Source organism: Oreochromis niloticus, linkage group LG8, assembly GCF_001858045.2.
Source record: "Oreochromis niloticus isolate F11D_XX linkage group LG8, O_niloticus_UMD_NMBU, whole genome shotgun sequence".
NCBI classification, from domain to species: domain Eukaryota; kingdom Metazoa; phylum Chordata; class Actinopteri; order Cichliformes; family Cichlidae; genus Oreochromis; species Oreochromis niloticus.
The window spans coordinates 18,489,057-18,513,545 of record NC_031973.2 but is presented as its reverse complement, the minus strand read 5'-3'; the positions used below and the strand labels follow the sequence as shown (position 1 = coordinate 18,513,545).

At 40.5% G+C, this 24,489-nt stretch overlaps 1 protein-coding gene across 1 annotated transcript in view; it reads right to left on the bottom strand.

Annotated features, from left to right (window-relative positions):
• Window positions 1-23,255, bottom strand: part of ankfn1b (ankyrin repeat and fibronectin type III domain containing 1b) — a 160,271-nt gene extending 137,016 nt beyond the window's left edge. The window contains exons 1-2 of the mRNA XM_005448282.4: window positions 22,972-23,255; window positions 16,863-16,955 (exon numbers count right to left, since the gene is read on the bottom strand). Coding sequence (XP_005448339.1) covers window positions 16,863-16,879 — 17 coding nt within the window. The 5' untranslated portion in view covers window positions 16,880-16,955; window positions 22,972-23,255. The remainder of the gene's footprint in view (window positions 1-16,862; window positions 16,956-22,971) is intronic.
• Between the last annotated feature and the right edge of the window lie 1,234 nt (window positions 23,256-24,489).

Genomic DNA, 24,489 nt, shown 5'->3' with positions numbered 1-24,489 from the left:
CTAAACAGTTTTTACATTGGAAACACTGTAAATATTAATTTTATGCATGCTTAGGGGCATACCCATTCTGAATATTTCAGTTTCTTCAGCAACTACATTTGGTTGTTTTTTCCTGACTGGAATTAGCATCCTATTTAGTATAGCACTGTTGATGCACCTTGCTATCTAGTTAGCTAGTGCAAGCACTAGCCTACAAAACCGCTGAGAGAAAACCAGAGTCTAATCGTTGCACAAAGTTGCATTAATAAAATAATTGCACCATGGGATTTTGTATTAGTCCAAGTAAAAGAATTTGTCTTCAAAGGCATGTCTGTGTTTTTGGTACATATTACGTCATGGGGATCTAAGGGTCCTGGAGTAAATCTCCAAGAAATGAATGAAAGTCAGTGTAATGCCCTCTGAAGTCATGTGTGTGTGTGTGTATGTGTGCATGTGCATGATGTTTGTTGCACTGTGATTCCACACTGAAGTTAATGTTGTGTGAAAGGTGTGGGCTGTGTGCTTGCAGGTTCCTCTGCTGAAGAGTTCAGCTTATCGATCGGTCTCTCCTGTCTCCGTCTCTCTGAAAATTCTCTTCATTCCATGCTTCTCTGTTATGATTTGCACTACCCCTCCCGCAACAACCCATTGATCTGAGAAACAGATTGGTCTGGCTGTATTGCCCACCAGGCATGTTAATATTTGAGTTCAAGTGTCAGAGTAGAGAGACACAGAGAACACTAATGTTAGTGAACTTTAAAGGATGTAAATTTCGCCTCTTTGCTGATGACAAAATGTTATTCTGTAATAAAATCCCTGTGATGGGAGCAAATACATTTTAAAGGTCATTTGGGGAATTTTATGTAACAACAACAAAAGGGACATAATGCTATTTGTTAGTGTTTCCAGAGACATTTATTGTTCATTTATTTTCTTCCACTTGCCTGGATTCCATTTGCACTGACAGCAGGCCAAGCAGGATATTCCAAGTATCCTTTTTCCCAGCAATGCTTTCCAGGGTGATCCCAAGCCACTCCCAGACCAGACAAGATATTTAATCTCTCCAGCAAGTTCTGGATCGACCCCAGGGTCTACTGCCAGTTGGGTGTGTCTAAAAAACCTCCATATAGAGTTCAGAAGGCACCCTGATCAACAGCAAGAACCACAACAAGAAGGAGTAGCGCCTCTACTCCCCTCGGTTTGTCTAAGCTCCTCACCTATCTCTAAGGATAACCTCAGCCTACAGAGGAAACTCATTTTAACTACATGCACCAATAACGTCATAAGATTTGCCACCTATATGTGGTGGAGGGGTTTGCCTTCTTAATTTCTGGGAACCCTGCAATAGGCCCTGGAGATCTTAAGTCAGAGTCTTAGGTTAAAGTTAAGAGACTTCTGTAACCAAGAGTCTAGTGAAGAGTCTAACTAGCTTGAATTAAATATACCTGTATGTTCCACGGAAGCTGGGGATCGGAATGCTAGGATCTCGATCACTGACTACCATCCAATCCACAAGGGATCAAACCCCTATGGCCCGCCCACAGTATGCCGGACCCATATTCTTTGGATACAAGTCAGTGTCCCCCTGGATGAGGTGGCTGGGGTGAGGGAAATCTGCTCTTCACTTGTAATAAAGCTGCCCCCAAGACCCAAGCCCAGATAAGCAGAAGAAAATGGATAGATTAATGGATGGATGGACCTTCCCCAGATTAGGGACATCAGGTCCCCTACTTCAGCCTGACCTGGGAGGGGAGCATTTGGTGGACTGGTGGGCGGGTTATGCCCACCCTGCTTAGCCTTAGAAAGCTAATCTTAGCTATTTGTTATTCTGCTGACATAGCTGCTCGAAATATAATGCTGGAAAATTTGACTGAGCAAATTTTGGTAAACTTATGCAGCACAACTTCTCAGTACTGCCAAAAGATGGCGATTTCTTCCCTTTTTGATGCAATCAGTTATACATGACACTGAGATTCACATCATAAGGAAATTTAATGATGTAGAGACTTGGCAATGCACGGTCAGTGTTATGTATTGCTATCCCATAGCACAACCTGGATAAGGTAGCCATGCTTTGCTTTTTTTTCCTTTTTTCAACATCATCACATGCTACAGGTTGGGCACCCTGATCATTTAATAGCATAAATTTTATCTGAATGATTCATCGAGGTCCCTCATTCCTCCCATTTTGTTACGTTTAAAACAAAAATGATTCTGCATTGTTTAAAATAAAACTTTTAACATATCACCCATCACTGGGTGGGATTTAATTAGGCTCTGTCTCTATGCTCACAAGGCTGAATTACATTTAATTAAATATTTATAAATGTAATTTTGATATGGTTTTATGAATCGTGAATCGTTTTGCAGACACAAAAATACCTACAGTATTTAGCGGAAAAATTAAAATGTTGGATGATGAATGTGGATGCTCAAGCTAAATAGCAATAGAGAGAAAACAGAGAACAGGAAAGAGTTTGAGCCACAGAGACAGTGCAATAAAGAGCTCAAAGGATTGAGGGAAACACCAGTGAAAGTGAGTGAATCTTGACAAAAAAGGGATACAGAAGCAATGGCGAGAACACCAAGCCTCTAAGGAGAATTTACCACCACAGTGAGGAAGAGCTGAGCTCCAACTATTGACAGCTTTAGTCTGCGTTTGGCTCTGAAATGGCTTTGGCTGATGAATAAATCATGCAGTGCTGTTTTTTAGGGCTATTTTCATTCAAACATAAAAACATGCTCACTTTAGCTATATCCATTTGGGAACACAATACTTGGCTTGCAAAAGTTGCTTCCATTGAACTAAAATGGTTATGAGGTCACCTGAAACTTTTAATTACGATTAAAAATACATAGGTCTATTTAGCTGTTGCAGCACAGTGTGAAGCACCTTGCTCGCTACAGGTTTTACTGTCTACATAGTCTCAGAGAAATCTGATTTTCATAAAGAGTGAGTTTATGTGCCTTTATGGAAGAAGTGTGCCTGTTTTCACAGACCAGCTATAAAGAGCAGCCGTCGGCAAATGAAGTGATTCCCTCTAGCGATGGGCATGCTCAGTAGATACTCTAACTTGGACTTTTGGTCACGTTTTTTTTTATAAAAGAAATAAATTTATTTGACATATATATGCACATATCTGTATTGCTCATAAATCAAAAATGGTGTAGCAGATGAGGTATAAAATGCAGCAACTGTAATCAATAGTGACTTATGACACACTGAAATATTCATAGTGTGCTCGAGTGCAGACACCTTGATACATCAATTCACCCGCCAGCTCATTTGGCAAGAGAGAAACAGCCACAGAGACAGCGAGAGACAGTTTAAGAAAGCTTCTTCCTGTAATTACTGCAGCAGCACTCTGCAGCTTCCCCTACTGGGATCAGTCAGACAGCACCATTCATAAGAAACACGCACAGAAGCCATTCGCAGTAAAAGGAACGCCGTGATTCTGGAGCACACCAGTTGAATCTTTGATAGTCTCTGGAATGATAAGCACTCTGCACAGAAAGACTCACGCTCGAGGATGAACACTGCCACCATCTTTATGAGTCATCAGTAAAGGGCCCTGCAAAGCTGCCCCAGGATATCCAAAAGATATAAGCTCCTATTTTCCATTGCCTCCCCTTTATTTCAGCGTGACAGTGCTTCGGTGATGCAATGGTTTGCACCGTTCTCTCTCAGCGAAAACTCTCTGGGTCAAAAGCTTCTGGTTGTGGTCAGGGTTTTCTATTTTGCAGTTTGTTCCCATCGGTTACTCCAGCTTCCTCCCACAGTCCAAACACTTGCATGTTAGGCTAACGGGTGATTCTAAATTAGCTGCAGGGCTGGATGTGAGTGTGATAGCTATCATCTTGTTATAGATTGACAACTTGTACAGCTTTAACAATGCTCCAAAGAGAGTGACTGGATGCTACAAAGTGTGCACAATGCGCATGATGGACAGCAAACAGATATAAAACTTGCTGGCACTGATGCTTCTGACGCCGTTTTAGACAGCGCAGCTCCCAGCAGGGTGCTGATGCCAGTCCACGTGAACATTTAAAGGAGGTTCATGAAAGAAATCACAGATTATTACATGTTTAAGTCAGAACTTTAGACTCATTGGTACCACCATATTTAATAACATGCTTTGTGACAAGCACACTTACTTTTCTTTTTCTTGCCTATTTAAATGGTATCTGTGTAATTTTGTGCACACTGAGAAGTAAGAAGGTTTAAAAGGATGAATGTCAACTAACTCACTACCTCAAAATTCTAAATCTTAAACTATGAACCAGAGCTAATTTATTATAATCTGTGTGAACTGAACTTGTTCAGAAGTGTCATTCAATGACAATGTGCCTGAGCATGTGTGTGTGTGTGTGTGTGTGTGTGTGTGTGTCTTACATTAACTATATAGCTCAAGGGTGTATGGAACAAGCTGCAGCTGCGTGCCACATAATTCATCTACCTCTTTGCATCTATTTGCAAAGGGGAAGATTGAGGGATACGAAATACTGTCTACAATACTCTGCTGTCTTGCTTTCACATTTACTTGTATGCATACATATGTCTGCTCGCCAGAAGGTCTTTCAAACAGCTTATTGAACCCTGGCCTGTTAACAGCTGTAAAATACAGAGACGGCAAAAAATTGTTTCTGTCAAGTTTTAGTCAGTACTTATAAGCAGTCATATATTTTTTTGTTGTTTGCGTTCTGTTGAAGTCAAACATCTTATCCTTCAGCTCTGGACGCTGCCCACCAGCAAAAATACTATTTGATTTTCACTGGAAACTATTCAACTGAAGTCGGTCCAGGCCGGACTGTTCAAATGACTGGCAAAGACGTGGCCTGCTAGCTCTAAGTAAGCAAAAAAGCATATGGAGCACTGCCACCAGCTTCTGGAAAAAGTAGCACATTACACTTTACACATAACTGTTGGTAATGTGTAATGTTTTAATGTTGGCAAAAACCAAGAGAAAAAAACTGTTTTTTTCCTTCAGAGAAATGAAACATAAACAGAACATTTATTATCTGTAGTGTCGGACTCTGCTCGGATGAGTTTATGTTTGCAGTGTTCCTAAAACGTGTCATCAACAGGGAAGTTGCAGAATGCCCTCTAGTGGACAAACTATGTCAACATGGCTGAAGGGTGTTTTTTCCCCGTCTCTTCTTTTTCTTTTTCATTTATTGGCAACGATAAATGCCAATATCAACAGATTTGCGAAAACTCAATACTGGTCGATATCAGTTTTAACTCAGAGATCTAAGTCAGATTGATTCTGCAAAGAAATTAGATGATTATTCAGCCAAAGGCTCTGAATATTTTTAGGAATAATTGTCAGCAATTGCCTTTTTATGAAGCAATGTGAAAAAGTCCTCAAGTCCTTTGTGAGCAAAAGGTTTGACAAGTGGGAGCGAATGCTGTGTCTGAGATGGTCATATCCAGGGCATACTTTCTTAAATCCTCTACAAATGCATTCCCACACCGACCCAACACTACAGGGAAGCTGAACACATATAACACAGAACAATGAATTATCATTTTACACTCTTATGCCGACCTTTTGACTTCTTTTTTGGACCTTTCTCTTTCTGTGTTCCAGATCTGCCACGGACGAAAAGCAGCTGCTTGTTAGAGGGGCTGTATATCTAGAGCCCCACTGCCAAGTGATTCTTGCCATTTGGCCACTGGGCTCTGTGTTGGGTTGATATTCGGTTTAGGCTTGTCTGGCATCATTTGAAATGCCTTACTTAAAAGTGACTTGGGGTTACCTGGAAAGTTTAGTTCCTGTTACTTTGCATTTGTTTAAATCTGTCTCTGAGGCGATGGAAGCTGGGTTTACCATTTTATCATTAACCACTTTCTCTGCGGTTTTGTAGCAAAGACCTTCAGGTTCTTTCACTTTAGTTTGATTATGTAGCATTTATTTTTTATTAGGTTTGTTGTTTTGCTGCATGTAGAGACCCTGAAGTCTAGTCACTTCCTTTTTTTTTTGTTCATTTTCACTCCTTAACATATTTGTCTTAATTATCACTTTGTAAATAAATGTTGACTCACTGCCAGTGTTCATTATTTAGAATTTTGTAACTTACAAAGACCCATCTTTGCTTCTCACTGTGCCACCCCGGACATAATAACTGCTCTGTCTGAGGTGGACATATTTAGAATATCCCCCAATTCAGACCACATACAGATCCAAGACAGAAAATGCATAAAAAGCAGAAAAAGCAGATGATTTTCACTTAAAACTTTTTATTTCAATGTCCTACGCAGACTCAACAACACTGGAAAGCAGGAACACCTACATGCACCACAGTGAAATGTCATATTCCTCTAATTTAACCATCATCAGAAAGACAAATGGAAATGCTCTGCCTGAAGGCTGAGGAACTAGACAGCCCTTTCTGTCTTTCTGTCTCCTCTTCTTTGCCTCCATAATTTCCTCATTTTAGCCCATCTATCTATCTTTTACTCCCTCACTATATGACAGCACCCCACCCCTGTCTGCATAATGCCAGGAGATACACTATAATCCAGGGAATTGCTAGCCCTAGGAGGGTGGTCTAAATAAAAGATGAATCCATGTAAGTATCGGTTGCTGACTCTGAATTTCTCTTCTCCTTGACCTGTAAAACTACTGATGAAACATCTCTTCCAGGTTGCAAGTCAAAACTGCTTCTTGATGTCAAAAACATGTAATTTCAAGGTGTTCGTAGAAATGACAAGGTAAAAAGAACTGTAGTAGAAGATTAAAACAATTCCAGCCCACCTCTAGAAGTCTGCTGATCTCAGAAGTGGTTTCCCATTTATTCTCCAGTGATTAGGAAGTAAATCGATACTTATCGGTAGAGCTTCACTGACATGATTTAGCCTGGACATAGCTTCATAACAGCAGGTTAGAAACATGAGTGAAAGGACTTTACAAGTTCCTGTAAAGCTGTTTGTAAGCTGGGCTTCAGCTCTGATTACATAGCTGCAAAATTTCATTCAGTTCACACCCAGTACCTGATAGCATGTAAGAGCTCTGCATCAGGACTATATTCTGGGTCAAAGTGCGTTTTAGTCATTGTTGTCCTGAATTTATGATTTTCAGTGTGCAAAATGCAATGATGCATGCCGATGTATGAGGATGTCATTTAATTTGACTGTGAAGAAACTGTGATAAATGGCTTGTTTTCCCATTATTGCTTTAAATCACTGTTAGTATTAGATTTATATTAAATTTATTCCGCCTTGCTGCAGTTGTCAGCATCTCTTGCATATAGCAGATATAATCAGTACTTGTGACACACACACACACACACACACACACACACACACACACGTTGCCAGTGGTCGCATGTCTGCACTCTGAAAATAAATGTGCGTGCACGGAGCTGCTACACTGATTCATCATCACCTCAAAGTGAGAGAAAACAGAAGGAGGGTATTTCTGTCTGTTAGTTTGAGTTTCAAACTGGAGCCTGATGTAGCATCAACATCTTTTTACAGAGATGGTTTATCACTATCTCTCCTCAGCTTTTTGTTTCGGCACGTGTTTGCTGGTGAAAGGGCGCCGAGATGGAGTGGTGAAGAGCGGAGAGATAGGTGAGTGTTTTACAACTAAAAAAGGTACGAAGCTATCATCACGGAAAACGGGAGACCCACTGGGAATAAGATGGATGATCTCAGAGCACCAATTAAGAGGCAATAAAAGGGAACAACTCAAGAGTTCATACAAAATTCAAAGTGAGGTAAGGTTAAAAAAAAAATCCAAAAAGGGAGCGTAACAGACATCATGGCAAAGGATAAAGAAAACTGAGGCTGATATAACTACACGAATATAGACACAGGGGGCAATCGGAGGAGGAGGAAACAGCTGAGAAACTAGATACAGCTCAACCAAATCAGATGAGGAGACAAGGGGAAATATAACTAAAGGCAAGACACAAAAGATGCAAGACTATCAAAATAAAACAGAAAGCAACAAAAACACCCGAACACCCAACACAGACACAAAGACTTGACAAGTTATAAGAAGATACTAGTTAGGCTAGACTAAACTAAAGAATACAAAGTAAGAAACAGTTGTTAAGAAAACTATAAAATAAGGATTCCAAATTACAAAACTGAAGGAGCAAAACCGAACTAACACACACACACACACACACACACAAACAGGAATTAAAAAACAGAAAACTGGTCTCCAGATCCATAACCCAGCCACTCCATTACATCCTGTAATGTGTGGGTGGCACAGTACTTTTGTCCATATAGTGTAAGGCAATAAAAGGTAAGGCTGGGTGATAAAGATGATTATCAGAAAATGACTCATCTATAGAAATATGACACATGGTCAATGTAAAGTCGCTCAAACTCCTTTCATCCATGTTCTGACAGATAGAACGAAAGGCCAGGCATACTAAGCACCACCCAGAACCTGACGTGGCTAAAATACAGTTAGAGGTATGTCACAGTAGGTTGAGTGAGATGACATACAAAATGACAACAGAAAAAATTAACATGACATGACAGCATTACCAAACATGAGACCCAACAAGACATAGATCCGACAAAGAAGCAGAGCAGTATAAAGTGCAAAGTGTGTTGAAAACATGTTTCCACAAAGGGAGGTAACACCACGAATCAGTTTCACCATGTGAAGTGGTGCCACCTTGCACAGTGTACAGTTGATACTAGAGATGGCACGATACCACTTTTTTATGTCCGATACCGATACCGATATCATAAATTTGGATATCTGCCGATACCGATATGAATCCGATATAGTGTGTTTTTTAATCAATAAAACTGTTTTTTTAATATCTTGCTGCATTTTGTATAAGTTCATACTCAAGTTTAAATAAACAACAACACTAAAGCTATTCTGTTATACCTGTATGTAAAAAATACACTGCACCCAAAATATTTTATAGTTCAGCAACACTGATCAATCTAATAAACTTAAACCTGCTCCATCCTCCCTATTCTGGTATTTTAAAGAGTACTTAGCAGAAATATTAAGCAAACTAACTAATAGGGTTGCAAACTCCCAGCAAAAAAAAATAGGGAACCACCCCCCACCCTCCACCTCATGATGCTTAATCGATGTAATCAACTTTAATTTGATGCAGGGTGAAAAAAAAATGCACAGAATTAAATTATTTTTCAAGAATAATTAAATAGATTCAACATCTTTCTTCAACAGAATTGCAGATTTCACAGATGGTACTTTCCCAAAGGAAAAAGTACTATAGCTTACTAGGGTATATTAGACTTAACAGTTACTATATACAGTAATGGACTTCTATACATTTTACATCAGATTAAAACTTTGGGTGTAAGATTCAGATAATTATTTATTAAAAGCTAGACATTTTAAATGAGAATAAGAAAGAAAAGTATGTCTTTGTGCCCCCTTTTCCCTGTTCATGCCCTGTCGGCCCCCTGGCTAAACTTTGCTAGATCCGCCCCTGCACAGTTACCAGCCGTCAGCTACGTAGAAAAGGATCCTGGTGTAGAAAGTAATATTAAATAAAAATTCTAACAGCAGCTTATCAAGCTTAAACGTGCTGCTGTTGTTCAGCCGCTGGTTTCCTCTTTCTGGTGCAAAGTGGACCAAAAACAAAGAAGAGAGACAGACTCACGACAGAAAAGCCGATCAGCTGATCATTAAGCAGTTTCACATTGAAGTAGCTGCAGGAAGGTGAGGGAGGGAGAAGAGGCACTCGCTCCATATATCGGTTGTTAAGCTTAACATGGGAACGCTTTACAAACATTCAGAGATGAACTTACACACTTGCTTTACTTCTCTCTGGGATAACTTCCTCGGAGATGAAATGCTGGTTTAGTAGCGAGGCTACAAATACACACAGCCGCTCTATCACGTGAGGCATACTGCTCCGACGTGCTACGGTTATGAGCCGAGTTATGCCGTGTTGCAAGTTTTGTGAGGTGTTTTTTTTTATATATTTAATGTATCGGATTACATTTTTAATTTCTCACCGATATCCGATCCAGTAATTTACGTCAGTATCGGACCGATACCGATACGTAATATCGGATCGGTCCATCTCTAGTTGATACCTTTACCTGCACAATGCAAAAGGTTTTACAGGCATGTTTACCTGTGAAGCTCCTTGCAACAATAAAAGAGAGTAACAAAGAGCAGTGATATCATAAATGTAACAGCCTACTTTACTGCAAGAGGCACAAATAAGGCACTAATAAGCACAGTGAAAAATGTGAGATGTAAACAGCTAATCACCACAACTAACCGTTGTTACCAACTCCTAATACATGGAGGTAGAGAGATGGCTGAACAGCTGCATCAAACTACACTACCACATTGGATTTGTGGTCAAGTCACACATCTGATCCATATATGAGCCTCACTGCCCACTTCAGTGAGACAGTACTGCACACTTCCTGTGCATTTATTTGTATTTAAGCTCATATCTTCCCCTTGGAGTAAAAATGAACCTTCAGCCTGGAGAGAGATAGTGATTTGATTTTATATTGTAACATATATCAATATCAACAGATATGAAAGAAAATTATTGTGCTGTGATTTTTTTCCATATCACCCAGTCCTGATAGTAAACCACTGAAAATACCCCTCCAAAAAATCATTATTCTGGTTCTAATACTTCACTTCTTGTGCTTAAGATGGAAGGCTTTTTGTGCTCACCTAAAACCTTTAAGCTTGTCTTTTGCTAACTTATGTAGAACTTCAATCTTAAGACATGTGTACTGCCACAGCAACACAAACACGGTAGCAATAGGCAGAAATATCACTTCTGCTGTATGATAGCCATCTCCCCATTTTCTTAACCGCCTATCCAGTTCAGGGTCACGGAGGCAGCTGGAGTTTATCTCAGCTGACTGGGATAGGAAAGAGGCAGGCTACATCCTGGACATGTCCTATTGTAAGACATGACTTCTAACACTCTTCATGCAAAATTCAATACTCTTCTGAGTCAGAAACCCCTAGAGGACTCTATAGCTTTTTCCCTTCTTTCCCTCTCCCTCTTTCAGTCAAGTGACTCACATTCACACAGCAGCTAAGTATGTTCACTGCTGTCCTTTTTTAACGACACGTAAACACTTCAGACACCCTCACATACACACAGTCTTTGTTTAGATGGAAGCTGACCACTGCTTCTGTTTTTGCTCATGTCTGATGTCCAGCTGACTCCCCTTCATGATTCATTATGCGGCAGTTCAGTGGGATATGCACTCCGCTGAGTGCGCTTCCTCGTTGCCTTCATTGTCTGAAGAATGATTAGGCTGCCACTGCTGCATCTATTTGTGTGTGCGAGCGCACATGTGGAGGTGGGGTGTTCGATGTGCAGCGAGTGCTCTTCCATTGGCGTTCGCTATAAACCAAACCAAAAACACACTCAGGATTTCTGGGGACGAGCGAGCCATGTTTGGTGTCAAAACTCCACTTCAAGGTACGATAACAGAAAAGGACAACTGGGAATCAAAGGGGGGCGCTGATGCATTAGTGTTTAAGCGTGTGCACATGGGAGTGTTTGCAGCAGGGGTTGACAGAGTGCTGAGATCGTGTCTGTCTTAAGACACATAGGCACGAGACCTCCCGGGTATGTTGTTCGCACGTCCTTGGAGAATCAGACCCAGTGGCTTACACATGGACAGATTGGGCGCACAAACACAGTCGCTCCCTGCGAGGCAGCGGTAATCCATCTTCTCAGCCCGAATGCATGCAGCACACTTCCACTCAGCATGATGCATAGAGATGAGCACAACGTAAACAGGCACCTCAAGTTGTTCAGTTGTGACAAAGATCAAAGAAAGAAACACGGCAGCTACGGCGAAAACAAGCCTGCTGATCTGACGTCAACGCCATTAGGCCTAATAAATCCTGAACTCGACAAGACAGCTAAAGTATTCCCTCAGACAGCAGCCACTTTGCCAGTGACACGTCTCAGCTTTCACTTCACAGTAAGGCTGTGTATTTTGCACCAAGTAAAAGGGGATGTGCAGTAAGGTAACGCTTTATTTTTTGTAGAGCGAAACTACGTGAGTACCGAGAGCTGGAACAACCCATAAATCATCATCATCAAAAACAATACACATAAATAAAGCAGTGTAAAGGCCATAAGTACCAGCACCAGTTTGTCTGTGCAGCCAGCACTGCTTCTGTGTGACAGAGTAGTCCTGAATGGCCCAGTTAGAGCCAGTTAGATTTCCCCAGTGACAAAAAGTATTCGCTCAGCTCATCACAGTAGAGTTTAGGAAATAAGTATCTTGAATCTTCTACTAAGTTTCATAGTTATCTGTTCATTCGTAAAAAACTAATAAAACCCACTGTAACATACAAAGCATAAAGAGCTACTAAACGTTAGTGTTATTCATGCAGAAATGCACAATCTACAAGACGTCCAGTGGCCTCCTGTCTCCTTTGTGAGCAGTTATGTATTAATTTTACATTCGTCACCTGCCTGCCTCCGTTCTGAAGAGCCTGACTCCCGGGCGTCCACTTTCTGACATCAGCCTAGGGTGTTTGTTTTCCTTAAAGCACTTTTATAGGGCATGAGAACCCCTTAATAGACAGCAGGCTTCAATTTCTTTACACTGACTTCTTTATCAGATTGCTGCCAGCTTACTCTCAGTGGAGGTAATTCAATCCCATTAAAAAAGGAGCCTGTACATTTACTCTGGTCAGCTGTTCCAGACAAATGATTCTGCTGTGTGCAAAGACAAATGACCTATTAAAGCATCTGAAACACTGCTGCACCTTCTGCAATCATTTTTTCCCTTTTTTTTTCTTTTGCCCAAGACATAAGTCACATTTAAACCCTGGATTAAGCTCTTGAAATGATTTCATGTCATTTTTCTAGATAATAAATTTACTTACTCAAGATAAACAGTCCAGTGAAGAACGACCCTAACTGCTATAATCAGTCACATGAAGTCCCCGTCAACATGATGATGATGACAAATAGTAAGATTAGACACATTGGTCAAATGAAGTAAATAGTATTGATCCTCTTGTCATAATGCATTATTCTGCTGGAAAGCCTTGGGTACATGCATTTATATGGTTGTCATTTTTACATGTACCAACGACAAGAGTACTGCAGTCCAAACTTGGCACTTATTTAAAGCAAAGACCTCCCCAGTTGGTCACTGTGCCCTGCCACACCGCAAAATGTAATCATGAAGAGCAAAAGGAACACGACAAAGAGGCCAGGGCACTGACTCAGTTTCAATGCTCCTCTACAACACAATCAGATGGAGCATTTTAACAAATGCAATCTGCAGACCCTGCTGCCAGCATCAAGATGGTCCAGGACCATGACACCCTCCTAGGTTCATACCCAGATGGGTCAAAGCTATTTTGGCAGGACAAGATATAAACAATGTAAAATAAAATCACTGTACATTTATCTAGACAATTTTGTCTGGTCTAAATGTTTCCTTAAACAGATTATTCTTGTTTTTTATGTATTTAAAAGAACAATGCCAAATCTATGTATTTGACCTACTACCGAATAGTCTTCTTTTTCTTATTTCTGAAGTAGTGTCGCTCCAAACTAGGTAACCCAGGCTCTTGTATGTCTTGTGCAAACATACATGGAAGTATATAAGCAAAAACCTAGTTTGGACAATTCTAACGAGCTTGAAAGTCAGTATTTGGTATGACCACTTATATGCTTCAACACAGAGTGAATTCACTTAGGCAAACTTTCTTGTAATTTCTTTAAGTAGTCTTCAGGAATAGTTTTCCAGAGTTCTTGAAGGACATTCAAAGCTCTTCTGTGGATGTTGGCTGCTTTTTTTTCTGTTCTCTGTCAAGATGATCCTTCACTGCCTCAAATATGTTGAGGTCATGTTGAGGTTGTGCAAACCATGATTGATAGTGTTCCACGACATATCCAGATATGTTTTTACTGCAATGGCAGTCTGTTTGGGATCACTGTCATGCTAAAAATGGTGCTGCTAATCAGACAATCTGATGGTACTTTGCTGCTTTCATAACTCCATACATTTTGACAAGATTCCCAACACCACGGGCTAAAATCTAGTCCCAAACCATGACGGAGCCTCCACCTTCTGTTTTACAGAAGGTTGTAGACACTTAATGTTGGACACCACTTCTGACCTCCTCGTACATTTTGACGACAAGGTCACTTCAGTAGACCTTTTGCTGATTTTCAGTCCAGTTTTGTGTAATTTGGTGTACCCCAACCTTTTCTCCATGTTTCCCATTCTTAAACATGGCTTCTTGACAGCTACCCTTCCACTGAGATCATTTCTAATGAGGCTTTAGTGAACAGTCATTGAAAGTCATTGTCATTGTGATAATGACTATCACATTCAATGTGATAGTCATTGAAAGAAGAAAGAAAGAGTTGCATTTATATGCCTCAGTGATTCACGAGCCATTTTTAAGTCCTCTGGAAATGGTCAGGTACAAGGTCGGGACCTTCAGAATAGCTGGAACTATGACAAGAAAGTCTGGCTCCTTGGAAGCAAAATATAAAGAAATGAAGGGTGCCTCAAGACTTTTGCACAGTACTAATACTACTGTGACAAAACAACTTTAAGACAGTTTAGGAGCGCCAACACCTGCAATTAGGTGTGAACCAGCGACAGGCTATGTCATGGGATATTAAACAGTGCAATCTAATATTAAACCACACTTGTTCAGGAAACATCTAAGTGATCCCAGATATCAATGTTCCAGGCGTTTTGTTAGAGCAAATATACAAATGAAAAACTAAGCCTCTTAGGAATTCAAAACTACATGAAGACAGAGGAAATGTTATGAGGCATTAAAATGGAAATGCCATTATCGCCCACTCTCCCAAACTCCAATATTTGAAATATAGAATACTGATGAGTTAATCAATAAACTGGCAACATCAATCAAGTAACAAACATCTTTTCTTAAAAGGCTTATTGTATAATTAGATCAAAAATGGGGTTTGCCAAATGAATTCACACAAAGAAACCCTAATAGGATTAATTCCTCATGGTAAATGGTTGCATCGCCCTCTGTTGGTTGAGTACCTAAATCTAAATTACCACAAATATAACAAGTTTTCATAATTATGTTTGGCCTTATCTTATCAAGACTGAGTCAACAAAACATTAATTGGAATGCGCCGAGTGTCAAACAATTACTGACTCCGCTTTATCTGGAAAAGACAAACTCTATTACACCGGTGATGATTATAATAAATAATGTTGTGTGTCAGGCACAACGATAGAGTGGAAGGACAGAAATATGGCATCTTTGGGTGCATTCACGCAAGACCACACACACACACACAGACACACACTATCGGGAACAACAGAGAATGTATTTGCTTGTCAGAACCATGTGTACAAGCTCGAGTGTATGTGTGTGAACATGCATGGGGGTGCGTTTATAGCCCCTTTGCCTGTTGCCATGACTCACCAATGAGTCACAAGCCAGGGAGCGCCAAGTTGCGCAGATCAGGAGCCCTTCTTTGTCACTTCATAGTTTGGCGCGGTGCAGCAGCAGGTCGGTGACGTAATCTAATCATTAAGAGAAAGCTAGTCATCCTGGCATGGGAGTCAGAGGTGTCAGAAAGCGAGGAGGGCTGATTCAACAATCACTGACTCAATATGAGACACGAGTAGGGCTGACACTTGGTTACTGTAAATGAATGGTCTCACTTGACAGGTTGGAGTGTAGGGAGCTGAAGGGAAAGCAAGCAGGCACGCATCCCTTTCTAGGCCCAGTCACAGGTATGAATTATACATTCTGCGTCTATGCCGCTGAAAGATATGTATAATGAAATCCCACCACAGATCGTGTGATTCACACACACATACACACACACGCACACAGCGCTTACTGTATGTGCACACAGCCCAGAAACACAATGCCAATCCTGTTTCAGCTATCTGCAGAATGAGCTGAGGAGTGAAGATAGAACTCCCATGGCTCTTATCACACTCTGCCCAGCTACAGCAGCGTCGACAAGAAGAGAACGGCACATGTTTGCAGAGGAAACTAATGTGCGTTGAATGAAGGAAAGCAGGTTTTTCGGAGGATAACAGCACATTATAAAAGCTGAGTCTGAGCTAGATGGCATGACGCTGAGCTAAGAGTTTTTGCATTCGCAAAGTGGACAAAAGGCATTTAGGGTCAGATAAATCACCTGCCCATCCCCCAACAACATTCAGATGGTGTGGTTACGGCTCTTCTGTGCCATCCTTTCCAGGCTTTTTTAAACTTTCTGCTGACTCGCTGTTCAAAGAGGAAACGTAGCCACAGAGTTTACGAATAATTGCGTGCCTTCATTGAATTCGAGATGCGACTGCTCCCAAGCGTATTCATGTTATATGTGGGTTGCTTTGTATTGCCTGCCCTCTTTGGTTCAGAGAGCCTTGCAAGATTGTTTATCCAACCCTCACTTTCACAGAACTGCCTCCATCAAATCAAAGAGCCAACCTTTCGCATGCTGGACGATGATGAGTTCTGTTTAGCTAAGAATAGAAAATAACAAGGTTTCTAAATGCACAGACATCCACCTCATCATCCTGCCTCACCAAAATATCCAAAACATGCAGAAAGACAAAAGATGTGTTTAGATGTCACCACTGTTTAATCACTTATAAATATCCTTAAATCAAAGTCTTTGAAACATTTGGCCCCTGAAGTTTCTTATTAAGGCATCTATTTACAGTTCCCAAAATGCTTGGTGAGCTGATATAATCTGTTAGTAGATGCAGTAAAGCTATACACCGCCAAACACAATGCCATGCATGCAGCTGAAGCTTGGGCAACAACAGTTCCAGGAAGCACCAAAATAGAGACAGGACGTTCATTTAGTAAACACAATAAAGCATGTCAGCAATCTGTGTAAAACAAGCTGTCAAATAAGATAAAGAAAGACATGATCTCTCTTACTCTATGAGTTGCTCCATTCCAGCACCCTGAGGCTCCAGCGGCTCCCCAGGTGGGGATTTGTAGTCCTCCTTTTTACACCCACTTTTTTATTTCCTGGAAGCAGACAAACAAGTGTGTTATCCCGAAAGTGCGTTAGAAGAAAAGGCCTGTATTTATCAACAGTTATTTTTACTGTAGGGTGAAATTCCTTTGTTTTCCCAGTTAGGAAGCTGAGGTCAGCAGCACACTGTAAACACTGTAAAACAGAGGGAAATGCTGAACAAGCACATGAGGGCCTATCTTTAAGTCATACATCAAAATCGTCATTCATTTTAAAGCTGAAGGTGATGTTTCCTTCAAGCTACTGGTCTTGTAGTTTGCATGTCCTCTGTAGCTGTCAGCCTCTCCGTGTTTTTTTAAGGGCCTCTCAAGCCCAGTGAGATCTTGAGGTGTTGAGTTTCAACGTTATCGTCATGCTGTGTGATTTATGATGGAAACAGAGCATAGGGCTGGTTTCTGTGTCCTTTGTGAATTTCTCTGAATGTTACACTAATACTACCAAGTATCCCAGCCTTCTACTTACACATCTAGAATGAATCTGAATAGGTGTTTAAAGCCCATAAACACGATCAGGACTATCAGGTCTTTTCTTACACCCATTTACAACTGGTTAATTACATGATTTGTACATTTACTGAAGCAATGGAAGTGACTTCCAAAAAGTTAATTCTGTTCATCTGGACGAAGCGTTTTCAGTGGGAGAAACTTCTTCAGTCTCCGATGACTGCAAGTTTCCCCAACCTTACAGTACATTTGCACAATGACTAAAACTAGCACCACTGATGAACAATGGGCTGCAAAGTCAGTTTCTTGATCATTAGTATGCAATTTGTCATGACCATTGATCAACAACCACCGATCAAAGACCCTTGTTCAATGGCCGTGAGTAGCATCCACAGAGAGTTGGGGAATGGTTGCAATCACAGCATTGTAAGATGGTGAAAGATGTACCCTTAGTCTCCCTCCTCGATTCAGAGATGGTCTTTCCCTTTTCACATAAATGGCCTCATTGACTCCTCGTTCAAACCAGAGTTCCTCCCTGTCCAGGATGTGTACATCCCCGTCATTGAAAGAGTGGCCACTCGCCTATAGGTGTGAATAGACTGCAGAGTGCTTGCCTGATGAGGTAGCTCTTCTGTGTTGCGCCATCCACTTAGCCAGAGGTTGTTTGGTTTCCCTGATGGATAAATCACAGCAATCCTCCTGACTCTTAACAGCGTACACTATATTACTCTGTTTGTGCCCGGGGACATGATCCTTGGGGTGGATCAATTTTTGGTGCAGTGTGTTTTGGGGTTTGAAAGTCATAGAGACGCTGTGCTTAGAGAAAATGCGTCTTAACTGTTCCGATATTCCTGCCACATAAGGGATCACTAAGGGTTTTCACCTAGACAGCAGTTGTCCTTCTTCTCTCCTGGATCACCTGGAGCTTTCTTTAGGTTTGACAAATGCCCAGCTGGGATAACCACATTTACTCAGGGGCTTCTTGATATGATGTTGTTCTGCTTCCCTGGCCACTGTGTCTGTGGGCATGGCTCTGTGTAGTAGCGTCCTGATGACACCCAGATTGTGCTCCAGGGGATGATGAGAGTCAAACTTTAAATTTTCTTTATTGCTTAATCTGATACTTCTTTTCTCAATTAATCTATCAATAACTTGTCTATATAATGTTATAAAACACAGATCCTTGTATACTGCAAGGAAACACTCACAGAAATATTTTTTCTGGCAAGTCCAAAGACCCAAAGATCCATGTAACTGTGATATATAACAAATCAAGTCATTTTATGCTTAGAGTACATTTAAAGATGTCTATCTGTCTTTATTAGTGAAAAACACTGTTGTAAAGCAAAAAACCCTGTAAATACTATCATTACTGTAGATAACTATCTAATTTTACTTTATATTACATGTAGTTAAACCTATGGGTTCATTTATAGAAGGAAAACTATAAAGTTGTTATTAGTTAACCTTCAGTTAAAGTTAGTAGTGTTAAGATGGCAACAACTAAAAAACAATAAAGCAAGCATAACACTGGATGACATGATAAATAGAGATGCTCTTGCTGACCAGCCAGGGACCAGAATCGACTGATTGCCAGTGTTATCGGCCTTGACCGGTGACTGAAAGATCAGCTAGTGAGCCTGTGCACCACAAGCACAGGAACACAGGCAGACAGTCCTCAGTGTGAGTCCTCACTCAACAGTGAGGGTTCTCAAATGTTTTTTAAATGTTTAGAACAGCAAACCAAATCAAACACTTAAATTACCTTCACACAGCAGAACACAAACAGCAAACAGCAGAACAGAAACTAACAAAGGCAGAGTAGCTAAAACTAAAGCTATCAAGAGCTCAGAGCCAGCCACAAGCTAGCAGCCTCAGTATAAGCAAAGAGTCAAAGGAGTTGCAAGGAAAATTCTGGAGATTCGTGAAACAAAGAAAAGGGTCCATGTCCTGTTATCTGGTGAAGCTATAAACATACAGGAAAATATGTCAGGTTAAGGTTGGAAACTAGCACATAATGACAAAACAAGCAAATCTGGTCTCAGTTTCAGAACTGCGAAACCCAGACCATAGCTCTAAGGTACTCCTTGAGATTAAGCCCAATCTGAATATGCTAATTGAAAGAGGCTAATTTTTAGTCAACTTTTGAAAGTCTTTAGTGGAAAAAGATCCCCCATAGCCCTTTTAGGCACGTTTAAAGAAGCAAAAATGTTTTTATAATTAATCCTATACTATTGCCAATATTACTATGCTAGGGCAGACATGCTCATGTTTGCCAGTGAAGAGTCAAGCTGTAGTATTGGAGCCAAATGCAATCATGATAATTTGGGACTTCCAGCATATAAAGGATTTTAGTACAGCAGTGGATCTATTAGAAGTATAGGTGACCTTTCCAAAGGTTATTAAAAGAAAATAAGTGTTTAAGATTAGCTAAAAGCATTACAAGAAAAAAATGAATCAAATCACAAAGGCTGAGATTTACAATATGGTACCAAGGAAGGTTTTTTCTAAATAAGTAACTGTTACTCAACAATTAAATTACTAAAACAGTTGCTCTTTGATTTCCTGTGATGGCGTAATTGACTAATCAAGTTACTGCTGCAGGTCTACAGAGACAGTTATTCTTTTCTTTTTCTTCACACGTACACAGCTCAACTTGAATCAGTACAATGCGCATGAATCTAATCAATAGCTTTCATGTAAATGTCAGGCAATTATGCAGAGCTGCAGCACCTGGATAAACTGCGTATGGGCGCTAACACCTCTTTCGCCCCGAGCCTGCATGTTAATTAAGCTGAACATCTGGCGAGAGGGAAAACACACTGTCGGATTGAACCGACGGGATGCTGCCTTGATCCAAAGTGCTGAATGTTTTGGAAGGTGAACTTCAGTTAAATTTCTGATGGGCTTATTTCCCTGTGCCAAGATCTGCTGCAGTCCCAAAAAAAGAGGGATTAGGAGCCAATCTTTTGCTGATGGTAGGAAATCTCTGGCTAAGAAAAGACAGCGGATGCTGAAACGTGCTGTAAGGTCAAGTTCCTACTTTTAACTGAAAACATCATACTTCCTCTGGCTGATATCACAGAGGAGGGCATTGGGGTTACATGACATGCAATGAAGTTATTAGTTTGTTTTTATTTTTTATGTCTGATGTGGCAAACACAAAATGGAATAACCGCACTAAACTGAGACTAATGTGCCCTGGAATGGACTGATTGTGATAAAGAAACAAAAATAAATGGAGACTTCCACCGAGCATAAATGCCCTTATGCTCTTTGTCTGGGAAACCAGTCGATTGAGTTTTTGTGTCCCAGCATGGCAGAGTTTGGTCAACAGACAGACAACCAGACAAAGCAATTTATACCAGCTGTTCACGGATAAAAAGAACAACAATACATCAAACAGCAAGAACAAAAGATGACTCCACAACAGAGCAAAGTGTTATTGACTCACTGGTATCTCGGCTTTATTATCGCTCTCTAGTTCTGCCAGCACTGGCTAGATTTTGATAATCCTACTGTATGATGATAAAAGATTAAAGCAACATTTAAAAACGGCATGTTTTATTTCTCTTTTCACATATTTGTAAGGTATACACCTTCTTTTCTCTCAACCACACTCAGAGCTTTCCTTTCCTTCCACTTAGTCATGCATACTGATCCATGCTGTAGGGTAAGCAGGAGCAGTAGCCAGCCGCTGCCTGCCTGTCCCATCAAACATGCATAAGAAACAGATGTATCTTTGATGTAGGTTTGTTCATGTTGCCCCCGTGTGCATGAGTGTGTGAATGAGTATGTGTGCTTGTATGTTTAGTGTCTCTTTTTTCCCCCTTTTTTTTAAATGTGCTTCCAGGCCCTACGGGCACAAGCTAGGCTGAGGAGATGCGGCTGCATGCCCCGACACACAAGCAGAGACGGAAGGTTGCCACAGATCCAAGGGAGGATAAATGATCGATGCAGCCATGCATTATCTTTGAAAGCATGATTCATATATTGAGGAAAGGAAGTATGCAACTGTAATAGCTCCTGTTATTAAAACTACCACATTATGGTAAATGGTAAATGGTCTGTATTTATATAGCGCTTTTATGGTCCCTAAGGACCCCAAAGCGCTTTACATATCCAGTCATTCACCCATTCACGCACACATTCACACACTGGTGATGGCAAGCTACGTTGTAGCCACAGCCACCCTGGGGCGCACTGACATTATGCATTCATTCCAGGTTTTGTTCAGCCTGCTTCAGATTAGCACAAGTGGTGCTCTACTGTACTATATTTTAAAGGCTTAACTATGAATATGTTTGCCCTTTGGACTGACAGTCAAGGAAGCTTTGAGAATAGGCACCAATAAATTCATACCTTCATATATCCATAAAGAGAGAACTATTGTGGAATATAATTATTCTTTTAAAGGTATATTTAGGGATCCTAGTACTCACAGCCTGGACTGTATTCAGAGGTTACTAATGTTAGAGTATTTCGCTGGCACTGCACTTAATGACAAGCATGGCACCGGTTCACGAGACACTCATCTTTAAGCACCTGGAGTAGTGAAAACTTCCCTTGCACAAGACTGTAAACAAGCATAACCATGAGTCATCTGAGCGAAAAGCTTCTCCTATCCTGCGTGTTGCCAGCTTCATTCCACCCAGTAGGTCCCAATTTGCTCCGTCTGGTGTGTCTGCTGTATGACTGTACTGTAGTTACCCTCCACCCACCTTCAAAAACCCCCGCCCGTAAGTTGATGACCACCCAATGTTACCCACTACCCAGTTTCCTACCATCTACACACAAATGCAAACAATCCGTACTGTAACACATGTATTTATTTTATCATTCATACAGCTACTACTTCCATTCTCTCTCTCTCACGCACACACACACATCTTTTTCCTTTTCCCCTAAGACAATTGTGTGTTGCTCACTCTCTATTGTGGAAGCCAGTCATTTCCACATCTGTGCTGACCATAAAGCAGCAAAGGGCCGACTAAAAGCATCCTTTTCCTGACTGGCAGGGTCACAATCTGTCTCATATAAACACAGGACACACCTTAGCCCAACAGATTTCACATATCCTTCTGACCCCGTTACCTCCCCCGAAGTGCTCCTCTTTCCACTGACACGGGATACTAATAAATAAATGTTGACAAAGCCGCTTGTTTTGTTTTTTTTGTTTGTTTTGTTTTGTTTTTTTGTTTGTTTTTTTACATCTTTCTCGTTGACGGGTAAAAGACAAAAAAGAACACTCAACTAAGATGGTTTGTTTTTTTTAATTAAAAAAGTGTAAAAGCAAAGCTAAGCCGGGGTCCTTTTGTGTCTCTCAACGTGCCTCGCGCAGGGTTTCCCTAGCATTGTCATGACAACTGTGTGTACGCACCGACACTGGCCTTTGAAAACAATACACCCACAAAAAGTTGACTAAGTGGGCTACCTAAGATTTTTTAAATGAAAAAAAAATCGTCCAGAAAACAGAGTGAAGCAGAGATATTAAGCGGAAAGGAAAAGAATAGCGAACAAGTGCACAAGTGGGGACAAAAAGTGTAAGATGCAGTCATTCCCATACCTTCTTGTCGAAGAAGTATTTGTTTCCTTTTCAACTATTCCCGGGTGCCGTTCTTGTTAGCTAGAGTCAAGCGACTACGTAGCTTTTGTCACTGTGTTCTAAATAGTTAGTTTGTGACACCGGTACTACCATTTTTGTAGCGAGCCGTAGCAGCACGAGAAACAACTCCGCCAAGCTGTAACTTTTCTCCGCCCCGGACTGCCTGCTTCTGTCTATCAGGGGGGGATGCTTCGCTCCGCCTAGCTCAACCCTGAAGATAAATCACTGTGATCCACCGGATTTCAACTTTGTGTCTCCTTACTGGTGGCAACATGTCTCTACCCCCCGTAAAATTACACAGTATGCTATTTATAATTAGCGATTTTTTTTTTAATCCCATTACATTTACCGCTTTTTTAGTGCAAAATCGAAGCCACTATTTGTGCCCCGTCTCCAGGCCAGAGTCAATTGCGATGATTGATTTCGGACAGGACAATTATATTAATAAGACTTTAATGGGTTTTAGACTTTGCCCCGCTTCTTCATTAGCGAATCGGCCTAATCCTTTGAACTTTCCTTGTTCAAACAACCCGAGTGACACAGACATTAAAAGCGGTAATCCAGACTCACTCAACTGAATGCTTCACATGCTACTCTTTACTCCAAAAACATTTACATATCTCCCCTGTTTTAAAGAGACAGCAGACTAAGATGGAGTTGAAGGGCAACAGCAAGATATATATATATATATGTATACACACAGACACACACACACACACACACATATATATATATATTAAAAGTCGAATAACTTTTGAGCACGAAAAAAAAGTTCAAATGTGGAGATTAAAGCTGTCGTTTCAAGTCAAACAACTGCCCCTGTTCCTGTATCGTTGACAAAATGCCTTGTGAAGATGAGTTAGTGAAAATGTACTTCAAAATCTGTTTTAGTATAAAAGGAAATTCTTTCTCTTTTAGCACACTGGCACAGTGCGGTGATAAGAGATGGTGCAGAAAACTGAAGCTTGTCAGATTGAAAAAAAAGCACATTAACTTGAGAGTTGGCTGGATTTGTAAAAAATAAAATTGCTGGCAATGGACAGATGCAAGATATACACGGTTACACCCAGTACCAACAACAAAGAGGATGTATGTTGTATCATAAGACACAGTGATAAAGTTATTTCACTAACTCATCAACACAAGACATTTTGTAAAGGGTAAACCCAGCCATGCTAGGGTTTAGTGTACTGACTTATGTCGATACTGTTATTTTGTAAGCTATTTTTGTTACTATACATGAAAGATAAAGGTAAAATATCTAGTTTCTTAATCATTTATGTGTTACAGTTAATCAAAACTAGCTATGTGTTTTGTTTGTTTTTAATTTAAATGCCCACAATTGTACTGAAGTAATACTCATGTTGTATAATATGTGTAATATATTTACACAAATGTTTGAAGTGCACTCACCAGCTTTTGTGTGCATTATCATGATGTTATTGAAAAGGATAAGATTATGTTTAATTAAGTGTCCTC